This window comes from Pseudochaenichthys georgianus, chromosome 5, assembly GCF_902827115.2.
Source record: "Pseudochaenichthys georgianus chromosome 5, fPseGeo1.2, whole genome shotgun sequence".
Taxonomy (NCBI): domain Eukaryota; kingdom Metazoa; phylum Chordata; class Actinopteri; order Perciformes; family Channichthyidae; genus Pseudochaenichthys; species Pseudochaenichthys georgianus.
In genome coordinates, this window is record NC_047507.1 from 13805977 (window position 1) to 13821198 (window position 15222).

Below are 15222 nucleotides of genomic sequence, written 5' to 3' on the forward strand. Positions count from 1 at the left end.
TCAAACATATCTATGACTCCTAAGCATTACCTACCTGCATTTCCCCCCAGATACTTAGTTCCCATTATTGTTAAAGCTCTTGGATAACTTGCATTAATGCTCTAGTGTTTTCTCCATAGACTGGTTGTTATATCAGACGATTGTGTAACTATGAGGCTTTTATCAAACAATAGGGGGCGCCATACTCATGGTCTATCTTTCTGAACACCCGGAAGTTGTATCCGCATTCATCGTTTTGAATCTGTAGTTAACTATGCTAACTGTGTGTTGTTAGTTAGAGTGCGCTAGAGTTAAAACCGCCAGCTTTCTTTAGTTATATATATACATATTTACAGAGTATCGGCGAGTTGTTAAGGCGTGAGGAACAATGTAACTAGCAGCTGGGAAGTAATGTCAACTCATCACGGTGAGATAATTTTCAACGTTCAGGATATAGCTTGCTAGCTAGCTAACGTTAGCCCTGTCGTTAGTTAGCTAACTGGCACGTTCACTAGTAACTGCTTCACATAGTTACAGTTCACATGTCAGTAGCTAGCAAGGGATGCCATTGTTTTAATTTCACCCATTTATCCGACGTCTGCTGGCTAGGCTAATCGATCATGTTGGCCTTGTTATTGAAAGACCGTAATTCTTGCAAAAATATAACACGTTATCATTTGGGTAAGGATCCACCCAGGCCGCGCTCAGCTACGCTAGATTGTTTTTACTGCTGTCTATTTAGCTTCGATCACATACAACGACAACATTTGGTAACATATGTAAGCCTTGGTACTGCTGTCTATTTAGCTTCGATCACATACAACGACAACATTTGGTAAAATATGTAAGCCTTGGTGGCGTTACCATTTCATAATAATACATTGAAGCCAGAGGTGGAAAAAGTACTCAGATCTTGTATTTAAGTAAAAGTGGGAATACTCTGTTACAAGTAAAAGTCAGGCTATCACAATGTTATTTAAGAAAAGTATAGCATCCAAATATACTTAAAGTACTCATTATGCAGATTACAGAATAATATATATAATGTGTTTTGTTTATAATTATTGATGCATTAAAGTGTTATCAAAGCTGGTAATGGTGCAGCTATTACCAGCTATTTTAATTATTACTTTGTATGCTGCAGGGTATCTTGTGTATTTTAATCCACGTGTAAATAAAGTCCTATTTTTAAGGATTGTTTCTATTTCAAATTATTAATGCAAATCTGCAAAGTAACTAATGGTAACTATTACATCAATGTAGTAGACTAAAAGTACACGATTTACCTCTGAATTGTTGTGGAGTGAAAGTACAAAATAGAAATACTTTGACATCAGCAATATGTGATTGTATGGAAAATGCATGTGAATTTAAAGGCTGGTTTATCTTACATGTTATCATTTTGTGTTCCAGACTTTGTTTGTTTACTATGAACGCCCTGTCGGCCGAGCCTCTGGCATCATGCAGAACGCTGCCTGGAGAGGGAAATCAGGTACAGTTAACAGTGCATGACATTAAGGATTTTGTGGGCCATCTAAGCTAATTTACAGATGGCCCTGAGCCCAATAGAGATTGCCCTGAAAAATGCTTGCGGACGAAATGACACACGAAGGGTTTGGGGGGCCTCCTCCGAGAACATTTAGATTTTTGCAGGTCTTAGATGCTGTCTGGTGCATTCTCTAGACTGAATTATAAGATGAACCACCACAATATTATATTGTTCAATTTTATTCTTCATTTCACTTGTTTGTTTGTTCTTGTTTGTGTTTGCTCGCTTGCATGCCCTGCATAGCTATAAGAAATACTTAAGTTGTTGATCAAAACACTTTCCATCTGATGAAGGCAAATGCCTTCCCAGATGGAAAAAAAGTAGAAAACATTACATTCAGTTATAACTGCCAAAACAAACATTATTTACACTATTATGGCCCCTGTTAAAAATGTTTGTAATGTTATCTACTGTAAGTTGGTCGAACGAATGCTTCCTCACCCGGAAGCTGACCGAGCAGACCCGAGCAGCAGCCGAGAGGAGCCGAGCGCATCCGCGAAGCACACAAAATGGGACGTCAGAGTTCCCGTTAGCCGGCAAATCTAAATCTCTTCGGTCAAAATAATTTCCCTTTAGCGCAATACCGCTCAGTTGCGCCACTTATGTGACAGACAAGAATAGTCAATTCTAATGTCTAACACTTAATGTGGAGAAAGAGATGTCCTGGATGGGTTGATTGTGCGTTGATCTGTTGGTAATGCCTCGGTTCCGGTGGGCATGTAAACAAATGCATAATGCTGCGCTATACTTTGCGGCCTCACCCAGTTGCATAGCGACGCTTATTGTTTAGGTGTTTTTTAATAAGCAGGTAGTCCTATCATTAGCTAGAACTAGCTGGATCTGATCGATATGGACATAAACGCGAGTGAAGTCTAATCTGACGGGAGAGAGAGATCAGCTGCTGCTGACGAGTCGATACGCAGCTTTGCATGATCACATGCAGCGGTGAGCGGACAAAACACACACCAGGTTAGAATATCACACGTAGCTATTTTAATTGCCTCTCAAACTACCTAAACTAGTTATAGATATGTTTAGTTTTACTGTCGGGTCACTCATTACTGGATCCGCGAGCTGCATGATACTGGCATAATAGATTGCCCGGTCGGGCAACCAGCAGGTGAGGCTTCATTGCCCGAGCTAAATACTAGATGGCCCCGGGCCATCGGGCAGTCCTTAATGTCGAGCCCTGGTTAAACAAAAACTATGACTGGTTTATTTGCCTGTATAATTATCCAACATCACATGTATACTTCATATAGAAAGCTAAATGGTGGTACTGCTCTTCCCGCCCAGGTACAACCAAAAGCCCCTCTCCTGCAGATTCTGCGTGTTGCCGGAGCTCAGGAAGAAGTCTTTACGCTCAAAGAGGTAAGCTGCCAGGAGACATTTTAAGCATGTTTGTTAGTGTGCGGCCTGTCCGACTGGCTAATAACCAAGTGTTATTCAGACTATGTTCAGTACTGTGTTCCTATAGGTAAATATCTACCCTGTAGGTGCCTTGTGATATCTGATATTCAGTATTGTGTGTAGGTGATGCACTATTTGGGTCAGTACATTATGGGAAAGCAACTGTATGACAAACAGAGGCAGCACATAGTCCACTGCCAGGATGACCCTTTGGGAGAGCTGCTGGAGGTGGAGAGCTTCTCCGTCAAGAACCCGAGGTAATTATCCACACCGTAATTTAGCTCTTGGCCAACACTAATAACTGATTATACATCTTAGAAAAGGAGGGTCATTCTAATCTCTTATATTCTCCTTTTTCAGCCCGGTGTATGAAATGCTCAAGAAATATTTAGTTGTGCTTGGTGGTTCTGGTAAGTCGCATATTCATTTTTGGCTTTATACAGTTGTTATATGAAATGCATTTTCTGTCAGGGGGCTTCATGAAAGGACACGGAATGTATGAATATATTTCCTATAGAACATTTCTGTTGATTTGAAACGCAAATATTTATTTTTCCTAAAATTTCATTTCTGTAACATCTTCTTTAGCCTTATTTAAAAGGAAACATCCCGAGGTATATGGAGGATATCTAAACATGTTTCAGCCTTCTTCTTGCACACATTATGAATGATTGTGATAGTTTATGCATCTCTTGGACATGCAGGGACCAGAGCAACAGCATTCAAGCTTGTTCTAAAAAGCAGCAAAAGAAGGCCTTAGTGAGAGAGTGTGTTATGCTATAATTAAAGGGTGGGGTTGTCTTTTTTTTTTCTGTTACTGTGTCTTATCTGAAATGCAGACGCTGCAGTGAATCTTTCTGTGGGCCGTGAGTGTGTAGAGGGCGGAGTGGAGGATCGTGGTCAGGTAAAACCGAAACATGGTGCTCTGGAGAAACAGAGACCCCAAACCTTTCTCACCTCGCTACACACAGCATTTGTTAAAAAATAAATAAATAATAAATGATATATTTGTATCATTCACAGCCACACACTGATGCCAATGTTTGATTGAGAGCAGTTGGCCTTAGTGTAGCAAGTGTAGCTAAAGCGAGCTGCAGACTGCTTGTGTGTAATGAGGAGGGGGGGGGTAAGGGCTGCTGTCTTCGTTGCTGTGAATTTGTACAGAGTGGCACCGTCTCTGTACAACCCCATCCTTGCTTTGGTCTGGTGGTAATATCTGCACTCTTTTGCGATCCACCAGCACCACCCAGTGGATGGGGGGGCAGAGTCACCCTCTCTGTCTGTCTCAGAGTTCTCTTCTCTGCTCCGAAACTGGAGGATCGCAGCTCCTGATCCAGCCACAGGCCCTACCCTAACCCCCGTGTTCCAACACCCTTTTCCCACCCCTTTTCAAAATCCACCTTAAAGCAGCTACTTCTGGCTAAGACTCTGTCTAACCCCTGATGAGCTGAAGCCAGTTCTTGGTTTTTCCTCACTGGCTTAATGAATGAAATAATTTACTCCATTTCAAATCCAAACACATGTAATAAATTATACTCTGAGGTTGTTGCCAAGTTTGATTCTGATGATGACCTAAATATTTTTTTAAAAAGTCCATATATATTTCCATATCTTAATTTCTGATTGATAATTTTTCCCATGGATATTTGGTTCAGTATATATTATAGTCACTACTTGAATGGAACTTTTAAAGTTGTTTTTTTAATCTTGACTCACTAGTTTCTTCACTGTGTTTATTAGTACACTGGCTTTCCTACCTCATCTTTCTCGTTCCCTTTTTCTTTCATTCTCCACATGGTTTTGCTTCCCCTTTTTATCTTAAAAATGTGTTTTTACCTCCCTCCCCACTGTCCCGTACCCTAATTGCCCTGCCCCTTGCTCCCTTTACCCAGAGGCCACCTTGAAAAGGATCTGCGAGTCCTCCAAGTACCCAGTTACGGCTCTGTTTCTAACTTTTGTCCTTCACATGTCCCCTCCCAGATATGTGGAGGTGTGGTCAAAGCAGGGCTGGAGGCTGTCAGTGCTGCGCCTCTCCTGCCGACCCCCTCCCAGCGAAGACCTCGGGAGCCCGACGATGGTAAACAAACAGTCGGTTTATAAAATGCAATTCTCCCTGGAGAAGACCCGCTCAAAATGCTGAATGTAACGATTCTAAACCTCTCCAGACTCCCTTGAAGGCCTTCCACGGTCAGCCTGCAAACGTCCAAAACTGGATGTTACTTTAGACGAGTGGGACCTATCTGGCCTCCCCTGGTGGTTTCTGGGTAATCTCCGTAGTAACTACAGCCGCAGGAGCAACGGCTCCACTGACATCCACACCAACCAAGTAAGAAACCTCATGTGTTGTTAGAAAGTTCAACTCGTATTAGTAGCTTTTGGTTCAGCCCTTAAGAGACACATGTTGGCAAATTGCACAAATTGGAGTGTAACAGTGGTGGTCTGACTGATGTGTCAGCTGTCTCCTGCACAGGAGGAAGACACGGCCATCGTGTCGGACACCACCGACGACCTCTGGTTCCTGACGGAGGGTGGGAGTGAACAGGTGAGCGTGGAGATGAAAGAGGCTGCACTGGAGGAAGGGAGCGCAGGAGAAGGGGAGGTGCTACCTGAGGATGACGATGGAGGAGGGAAGGAGGAGAAAGCCGATAAAGAGGTAGCCGTTTGTTTTATCTTTAATTGTCAGGCTCATATAACCTAAAATATTTTGATAATAGAAATAAATGCGCCAAAAATCCTATGAGACGTTTGACTAAAAGTCTTGTTTATATATTTTTGAAGATGCAGGAAGAGCCAGAGGAGGACTCTCAGTGTCTGAGCGATGACACTGACACAGAGATCTCCACACAGGTTTCTATGGTTTTCTTTTCTCACTCTATGTTGTAGGTTTTTAATACGCTGTTGATTCAAATTTAAAATGTTTACATGCGTGACTTTGGATGTCCCTTCCCCTTCAGGATGCGTGGCAGTGCTCAGAGTGCAGGAAGTACAACACTCCTTTCCAGAAGTACTGTGTGCGCTGCTGGGCTCTGCGTAAGAACTGGTACAAAGATGTCCCCCGACTCGCCCATTCCCTCTCCGTTCCTGACATCCCAGCATGCAGCTCTCTCACCACCCATGATGATGATGAGGAGGATGACAGTGACGCGGGCATTGACGTCCCAGACTGCAGCAGGACGGTGTCGGACCCCGTCATCCTGCCCTCCCACTCCACAGCCGACCGCCCACTGCCCACTATGATTTCAAGGAAAGGCAAGGAGCCCTGGCCCTCCAGCTTTCTCAGTGATGGGCAGCTTTCAGGGGGGGACAGTCAGGAGAATCTGGGCATGGAGATTGAAGAAGTTAGGCCTGAGGCCCTGTTGGAGCCTTGCAAGCTGTGTCGAGTGCGACCACGCAACGGGAACATAATACACGGACGTACGGCTCACCTGCTCACCTGCTTCCCATGTGCAAGGAGGCTTCACAAGTTCCATGTTCCTTGTCCTGGGTGTGGGGAAATCATTCAAAAAGTTATCAAGATATTCTTCAACTAAACAGTGCACACACATCTGCTAGCTTCTAGGGACACGACAACATACAAATACAACACACATTCGACAGTTCAGATGCACACACTCTGCTCGCACACACACACACACACACACACACACACACACACACACACACACACACACACACACACACACACACACACACACACACACACACACACACACACACACAAAACGTGCACCTTACCGTTAAAACCAACACAGATTTAGTATATAAGTATAGCACTTGGTGAAGCTTGCTCTTGGTTGCATGCTTTACTTTACATCACAGTGCCTCTGAAGTATTGTTAGAAGACATCTTGGACATGACAGTTTGTCCTACCAAATGTTTGTTTTGGAGCCACATCTTCAATAAGGGACATGCAAAAGTATTTATTTATGTGAAGATCAGCTAGGTGTGTACAGTTTGTGTGAGCTTTTATTTGAATTCATGAAGCCTTGTTCTCCAGGTTGTGAATGTTCTTGTTTTTTGCATTGAATGATGCTGGTTATTATTGCTTCCCTTAGTTCTGTTAGTTTTGTCTGATTTCTTTCCCCATAGATCCACGTGAGCCTTCATCTGGACAACATGGAAAGATCAGTGCAGGTACTAAACTACAAGAACATTTCATAAGGCATCTAATAGGCCATTTTGAAGACATCAAAACACCTCTTTATGTCCTTTTAGGTATTGTGGCTCTTATTTGAGTTATGAAGACAAGATTGAAGGAAAGAGTCCTGAAACCATTTGCAGCTCCATGAAAGTATCCTCTTACGCTTCTCTGTCTTCTCAGCATACTTGAATGTACAATACAAATGTGGTGGTTTAAGTCAAGTTTCTCAACATATTGTTTTAAAATGTAAAATTGAATTTAACCTGCTTGAGAATGCACAGTTGAAGTATTTACTGTAATTTCCTCTCTGGCTAGTAATTTGATGTTTAATATGTATTCAATACCATATTTACAGTTGCCAAGTCTCTGATGACAGTTAAGTTTAACTTATCTTTCAGAAAGGGTACTTAACATCTCTTGCTGAACGTTTGATAAATGAACAGTTCCTGTATATTCAGTATTTAATCTATTTATGATTCAGTTTTAATTCAGATGACCATCACCACTAATGAAGCAGAAAGGCTGCATGTGTTACGAAGCTCTATTGTGTTGTACAGCAAAAATAATTTTCTGGAAGATATTTGAAAAGTTTTAGGACACAGGATTAGTTACTAAATGTACCCTCGATGACATTTGTTCTTGGAGGTTTTATTTCAGCGTTACACTGCCAGGTAATGACTCTGAACTTTAATTTGTATAGTATATATTTTATTTGTATGGATCTGTATTATTTGAAGATTGTATCAGTGTGTGAGCTTCCTCCACATCCAGTATGCTCTAAAACGCTAACAGTTGGATATCCAGTGACCGAAAGCATTTAATTCTTGACTTTGCTCAGCGCAGAGGGAATGTCGTAGCTCTTGATCTGCTCTTTTCTTGCGCTTAATCTTTCAGCCAGCAGGTGGGGAAGTCTCATAATTTAACTCGTGCCCTCTGCCACTGTACAGTAACGGTAATAACATGTAATGCATTCATAGAGCATGCCTCCCGTTGTGACTAGAGCCAGCACTGAGCTGCTCTGAGAGCTATATTAGCTGTATAAAGCTAAAAAAGATTAATGTAACCGGTTGTATTTATCTACATAATTATCCACCGAGGGAAATAAAACTCTTGTCTATATAAAGACTGTATACAAATGCACGTATTATAGAGTTGATACTGGTTCTAAGAGTAATGAGGGTTAACATGGTACAGCTCATATAGTTGTTTTTTTCTACCTGTCATGGAATAAAATTAAGTTTCATAAAGCAATAACGAGTTGAAAGTGATTTATTTATTTAGTTATCTTGCAGACCAGAGACCGTTGATTTACAGTACCCACTGCAGCTGGGTGTGTGTGTTTTGGTTGAAGAATAAGTCATTGTATGACAGGCCAGCTGTCATGTGTCCTCTCCTTCTTGACTGCTCTCCAGCACCTGCAACTCTCCTCTGCTTACTCACTGTCCTGCTTCCTTCTTTTTGGGATAGACACCATATCCTCCAGTCCACTATGTGTTGCAGTAGCTGTCTGCTTTGTAACGTGCACAAATACTTCAGCTATATTACCCCTGGGAGTTAAATAATAATATAAATATACCCCGAGTGTGAAGAAAGGGGTGTTCTCTGAATCTCTCCACCTTCTGAAACCACAAAAAGGTTGACGAGGTGTTTCAGTAAACATATTTAATTAGTAATTACATTAAACTCTTAAAATGTTATTTGACTTTTAGTGCTTTAAAGTAGACCTTGAACTTGGGTACAAGTCGGGCCGGTTCTACGGGGGTGCATAAGGGTGCATTGCAGTCGTCATTTGAAAAATTAAAAGTGAAAAATATATAATAATAATAGTAATAATAATAATAATAAGAAGAATATAGTTCAAATACAATTAATTGTAATTGTGGTTAAATAACATTGTCTGCTGCATTTATTTGGTCAATTTAACGTTATTATGTCAGGTGCGCGTGACCTGTGCCGCTGCGAGTTCGTCATCTGTAAGGTGTATACACAGCAGTCAATGATGGACATCAGCAAATGGTTAAAACAACCAGCCCTTATCGACAGCAATAACACTGCATCTACTGTCTGCAGGCAATAAGAGTTCAGATCATGGGGACATTACGTTACCCGCGACCACAGTCGTGGACACTAACATCCTCCCGCCCGTCCAGCCGCAGCCGTCTTCGTTGCCCGCAGGTGCCAGAGGACCTCGGCAAAACAGAGCCTGCCCAGGTATATTACAAAAAGTACCCAACTTGCCTGTACAGTGGGGTAAGACGCTCATTTTACAGCTCATGGTTTCAAAACAGAGATTGGCTGGAATATTCATGTAAAAAAGATGCCATCTTCTGCTATGCATGTAGACATTTCGGTTCAAGTAGGCCTACGTCAGGTGCCTTCCCCACAACTGGCCACAACAACGTGATAAGGGACTGAAGCCATGAATCAAGGAAAGAGCACATGAAGTCAGTGGCTTTGTGGAAGGAGAGGCGTGCAAGAAGTGAGACTGCAAAGGTTTCCACTCTTGTAAATGCAGCACAACTGGAGAGAAACCGCACCTATGTAGCAACTATTGTGGACATAATTCAATTTATAGCTGTAAACCAGTTGCCTTTCCGTGGCTCTGTTGATGCGTTGGATGCAAGAGGCGAGGGGAGTTGTGGTATTTTTCTAGCAATGATGGACTACACCCTTCAAAAGGACAAAGAACTTGCTAAGATTTTTAGCACCAAAAGTAAATCTGTTTACAGTTCTGTTTCATATGGGTGTTGAGATGTATCCATAGATCTCTTCATTTTGCTCTCAAAGTGCACCAGATTGATGCTTTTAACCCCTGACCTCCCTAGAGGAGGTGAAGACCCCCCTATATGGTGTTAGGTCCACTCCCCACTTATAAAAATAGCACTTTACCACTGCACCCTCTCTAATCTCAGATGCACCCTGAGTCCTTTTGTTCTGGAACTGGGCCAAAAGTATCAATACCTGTAAATATGCAAATTAGAGTAATTTGAATATTATCAGTAGGGCTTTTGACTGTTACTATTATATAATATATAATTAGCTAATTATTCTTCATGTTTTATGTGTGAGCAGCATTTTACTGCGTGGAGCCATCATTGAACTCATTTTTAAATATTTGTAAATATGACTGTAACTAATGACTGTTTCTATTATGGATTAGTCCGCTTATTTTTTTAATATAAGTCATTTAGAATGAATCTATACATTTGAGAGGCTGGAACTGACATAATGTAGTATTTCTATTGACCCTAGATTTTATATAGATCAACTGATCCTGCTCTGCTTAAATACACTGTCTGGTAGTTACATCTACAGCAATACCTTATTATAAGTTATGACATAACATGCTAGTTTAGTTTCTGAGTATAAAGGTGAAACTGTTGTAGTGGAGTAGAAATATTAAGAATAATAAAATGGAAATACTAGAATAAAACAATGTCCTTCAATATGCAGTGGTACTTTAAATGCTTAGTTAAATTCTACCGCTGGCAGACATTACATGCTGCCGTCCTCCCTGTGATTTCCCCCTGAGTAATAAATGCTTGTGACAGCCATACTTGCTTCCTCTCACCCTGCATCTAAATCAAGAAGAGCATACTGCTTTGTCCGAACGTCACAGAGCGTAGACACGAAGCATGGCATCACACCCCTGCATGGTGACATGGCAGCTTCACAATGGCACGGCCCAGGGAGTGGTAAGGGATCTGCATGTTTCCATGGTGACAGTATCTCCACCCCAGAATAACTTAACACATTCTCACTTTATCCCCTATGGCGTATGCAATACTTCCTAGAGGAACATAGTTGGGATGGAAGCTCTCTGTAAAACATCGCTCTCATACTTCTGCCGGTTTTTATCATCTTATTGCTCTTTCTGGCTTTCTTATGTACTTTTAAAGCAGCTTTATATATACACAAGTATTTCTACGTCACCCTCTTCCGGTGTCCTTCGTCTGCATACCTCTAGCATGTTTACCCTCCTTTGCTTTCTTCTAATTGTGTGTCTGGGTATCTGTAACTGAATGTGTGGACAGGACCTTCATCCTCTCTCACCTACACACACACACACACACACACACACACACACACACACACACACACACACACACACACACACACACACACACACACACACACACACACACACACACACACACACACACACACACACACACCACACACACACACACACACACACACACACACACACACACACACACACACACACACACACACACACACACACACACACACACACACACACACACACACACTTTCTCTCTCTGTTGTGTCCCGACTATTTTGTCGCTCCAGAAAACAGGATGCTAAATTAATCTTGCTGCTGACATGGGAGAAGGTCAGTGGAGCCAGAGATAAAAAAACAAACAATAAAGACAGAGATACAAACGAATAAGAGAACACATAACGGGTTAATGATAGAGATGTGACACAATAAAAGTCCATTTGAGTAGAAACATATTCAAGCTGTTGTCTCATCTTACCGACAGCAGGAGGTCTGACACAGAAAATGATATATGGGAGCTATGCTGAATTGATCTGGGTCATAGTTTCGGCATAGCTACTCAGATCTCACAACATTGCGCTCATATACACATCACTCGCCTTAGACAGGTTTCAGCGGGCCTCCTCAAGGAGCTATGCAGATTGTGGTTTACACTTGTGCAACATCAGGGTGTAAATTGCCTTCTAATTAAACTAGATAGATGTTATGAGAGCCTGGATTTACCCTGTCAGACACCTTTCTGATTTACCTCCAGTAGAACCTGAGTACTTTGAGTTATCATAGAACCCGTGGCAGTACTGGAATATATGTCATGTAAATAATCTGGTGTATGTGGAGCACAGGTTATTTACATTGAATAACTCCAAGGGTATGTGCTGCAAAGTATGTCAGTGGGAAGTGGGTTATGTACGTAGGCATGAGTATGTATACTGTATGTGTTTGTGTGCTGGAGCCTCGCAGTGAGCGGGATGCCAGTGCGGGGAAGGGCAGCGGATGGCTCAGGGGCTCAGTCCATTCCTGTGATTTAACATGACACCACTTGCACTAAGACTGCGACAGCTGCATATGCACATGCCAGCCATTCTGTTTGTTGTAGGGGATTACCCTGCGATAAAAGCCCAAGTGAGCAGCAGCATGGCTGGGCTACAGAACTACTGTTTTCCCCCTGACTTAGAAAGCTTTCTGCAGGCCTCCAGAGCCCTGTGAAAACACAGGTGTGGGCACTTCATTCTGAACTGCAATGAATGGGAGTATTCTCCCGCTGATTAGCCAGGCCGTATAGTGTCACATCACCTTCAGGGTTCAGTCATATGGTACAGCACTGCGGCTTATGTAAGGTTTATTGCTCAGCAGCATCAGTGGGGCATAGTAAAGCAGGTATCTAAAGGCTTCCACTCATTTACCTCAGAGTGATTGATTAGCTTTCATTGTGTATTGATGGGCGGGGTATACTGCCCAACCCACTTCACCATTAATGTTGTCTAGTGTATTTTAATTGTATTATTCGTCAGTATAGATCAACAGAATCTAAAAGAAGAGAGCTATGTATGAAAGACTGTTATCAAAGGGTCCAGTAATGGATGTGCAGTTATCATGGCGACAGTGTGGTAACAGCCCCCGGGACGACGCGGTGGGGCATCTCTTGTTGTCACTATGGTGACAATGTCCCCTCTGAAAGGCACTTACCCAGTCCACAATATTGTTGCACGAGTCCAGACTTTAAACCTAGCAATGCATTCATTATACATTCATACAAAAACACATTTCCCCTTCCATTTTTTATTGTACTGTACACTAATCTGTATGTACATGTTGCTCCTACAGCAACCATCATCTGTACTTAGATATTTAATAATAGAATAATGGTTGATCAGGTTTTAATGTTGACAGAAAAGTTATTGATTTCAATGAATTGCATTATGTTAATGCACAAAATAGATTTAATTCAAAATACAAAAAGTCTTGTTAGTCTTGTTTATAAGTTAGCTTGAAAGGAACTTTATATATATTACAATGCATTGTAAATTATATAATGTATTTTCATGGTAATTTCAGGGGAAATGGGAAGTTATTCATTGGCACCCTTCCAATTAATTAATTAAAAAATAATTGTCAACTAATCCAAAGAGCTCTCTTGTTAGTAAACTGCAGGCAACACTGCCTACAGGAAAATGTAAATATGTGTCTATAGGCAAGACATCTATTCAACCATTGTAACATAAATATGTTTTTTCAGATGATAATTAATATTTATTTTGGTTCAAGTAGAGTTGAACCCAAACCCTGCTTGTTCTTTTCCCCATATCATTACAAATATTAGCTTACGGTATTTTCTCTGGAGAAGACCAACAACTTATACCTTCAAAATCAAACAAATAAAAGTCTCAGCATATATTTAAAGAAAAAGCAAATAGAGACAAGTGTTACTATCATATAGATGTTTCATTGAAACTTCAAGGTTATAATTAAGAAAATAGAAAACCTGTTCAATGTATCACCAAACACTCATACTCCTGTAGTATATGTTTTGTGGGTACTGTGTATCATATTGGATCTCAGGGTAGAGGTCCTTGTTCATCCCCCTTTAATCAACACTACTTCACTGTTGTTATGTTATTCTCCTCTTACATATCTGAGATTTCCCGACTGCGCTCAGATGACAGTTCTCCAGGTCAGTGATGATCTTGAAGCTAACCTGGGGTTAGGAGGACTGATCCCTCCCCCCTTCCCCCCCATTTCTCCCCCTGCTCAGCTGTCCCACAATGTGCTGCTGCTTGTCACTGAGGAGAAGTGGAACAGTGTTGCCAGTGACAGGGCAATCCCTGTTACACACACACATGCAAGCACACACACACAAACGCACACAAACGCATACACACACACATACACACACAGGGACGACCCATGCACGCTTGCTATGGGGATTTTGAGTAAACTTTTTTTTGTGTGTGTAAATCACACTCAAACTGGCCTAAAAGCATTTTAATTTTTTTATTTTATTAGTTTTTTCTGGAATCTTTAATTGTCACTTAAATTGTGTCTGATATTTATTTTGTTAGTTTGACTTCCTCCCTGAATATAGGATTGAAGACAGGTACAGTTTCTGAAAACAGTAAATAAACACTGGCCTTTGGTTTACTCCATCTCAAGTGCTCACTTGAAAATGTTGAGAGGGGACTTGTTCCTCAAACAAGACACAAGTGTGTGCCAAAAACTACTACAAAACACTCACACGCGCAAGTTCTCTAGTTCTGCTGACAATGGGTTTACGATGACAGAGGGTTATGAGTGACTCTGACACACTGCAGACCCCCTCCCTGCTGTCCCCCTGAGAGCAACACAGGCGTCTTTGTGCTCGCTCCACCATCAGTGACTATCCATCACAGACTAACCTGACAGCCCACTGCAGTCCTGCGCCAAGCCTCCACTCTGCACTCTGCCTCAACCCCAACCCGACCCGGAGCCGAGGACGAGACCGTGAGCCAGTCCTGCCAGACCGAGGGGGTCCCAGAGGGCTCCTGTCTGTACAACAAATCATCTTATCTTACATTCAGAGGGATACTTTCACTCATAGCTGAGAGGCAAAGTAAAATACATAAGTTTGGTTTGAAAATGTTACATTTTCAAACCAGAACAATTTACACAACAGCTACTTTGCATAATTTAATGTATTCTTAATACAATGCCATTATGTGTCTGTTGTATATTGCTTTATATTTTGTAGCCTAGTGAGACTGTATATTGATCTTTTCTATTGTACATTTGTATACACTTGCTGCTAATGTTCATTTTTTTAATTTAAATGTATATTCTTACTCCCCTTACTTGACGCTAATATTGATTTGTATTTGTTTATAATATTTGTACCTTATTCTATCTATCTATCTATCTATCTATCTATCTATCTATCTATCTATCTAGCTATCTATCTATCTATCTATCTATCTATCTATCTATCTATCTATCTATCTATCTATCTATCTATCTAATATTAACACCCTAAACGTATAAAACTAATAATAAGTAATGTACTGGAATAGGTACAATAAAAGAAGGAAGTGGTGAATTACTGCTTGATCCCTCAAACCAGGCTCCAGTACAACATGCTGTGCGCTTGTC

General features: G+C 41.4%; 1 protein-coding gene across 2 annotated transcripts; it reads left to right on the forward strand.

The window, feature by feature from the left end:
• The first annotated feature begins 213 nt into the window (after positions 1–213).
• On the forward strand, positions 214–8336 carry mdm4 (MDM4 regulator of p53). Of its 2 annotated transcripts, none has more exons than XM_034082608.2 (12): positions 214–406; positions 1393–1471; positions 2825–2899; positions 3062–3195; positions 3299–3348; positions 3778–3842; positions 4919–5015; positions 5104–5264; positions 5394–5591; positions 5717–5785; positions 5893–7072; positions 7154–8336. In XM_034082608.2, exons 2-11 carry the CDS (start codon positions 1409–1411, stop codon positions 6466–6468), a joined length of 1488 nt encoding a protein of 495 aa, XP_033938499.1. In that variant the 5' UTR covers positions 214–406; positions 1393–1408; the 3' UTR covers positions 6469–7072; positions 7154–8336. The 2 variants fall into 2 exon arrangements, with proteins under 2 accessions (XP_033938499.1, XP_033938500.1); XM_034082609.2 differs by having other exon boundaries at positions 5409–5591.
• Positions 8337–15222: the final 6886 nt, after the last annotated feature.

Excerpts from the sequence above, each read along its gene's own strand:
- mdm4 (XM_034082608.2), top strand. The coding sequence starts at position 1,409 with ATGAACGCCCTGTCGGCCGAGCCTCTGGCATCATGCAGAACGCTGCCT. Across the intron at positions 5,592-5,716 it reads AGGAGAAAGCCGATAAAGAG|ATGCAGGAAGAGCCAGAGGA; the intron begins GTAGCCGTTTGT and ends ATATTTTTGAAG. Across the intron at positions 5,786-5,892 it reads ACACAGAGATCTCCACACAG|GATGCGTGGCAGTGCTCAGA; the intron begins GTTTCTATGGTT and ends CTTCCCCTTCAG.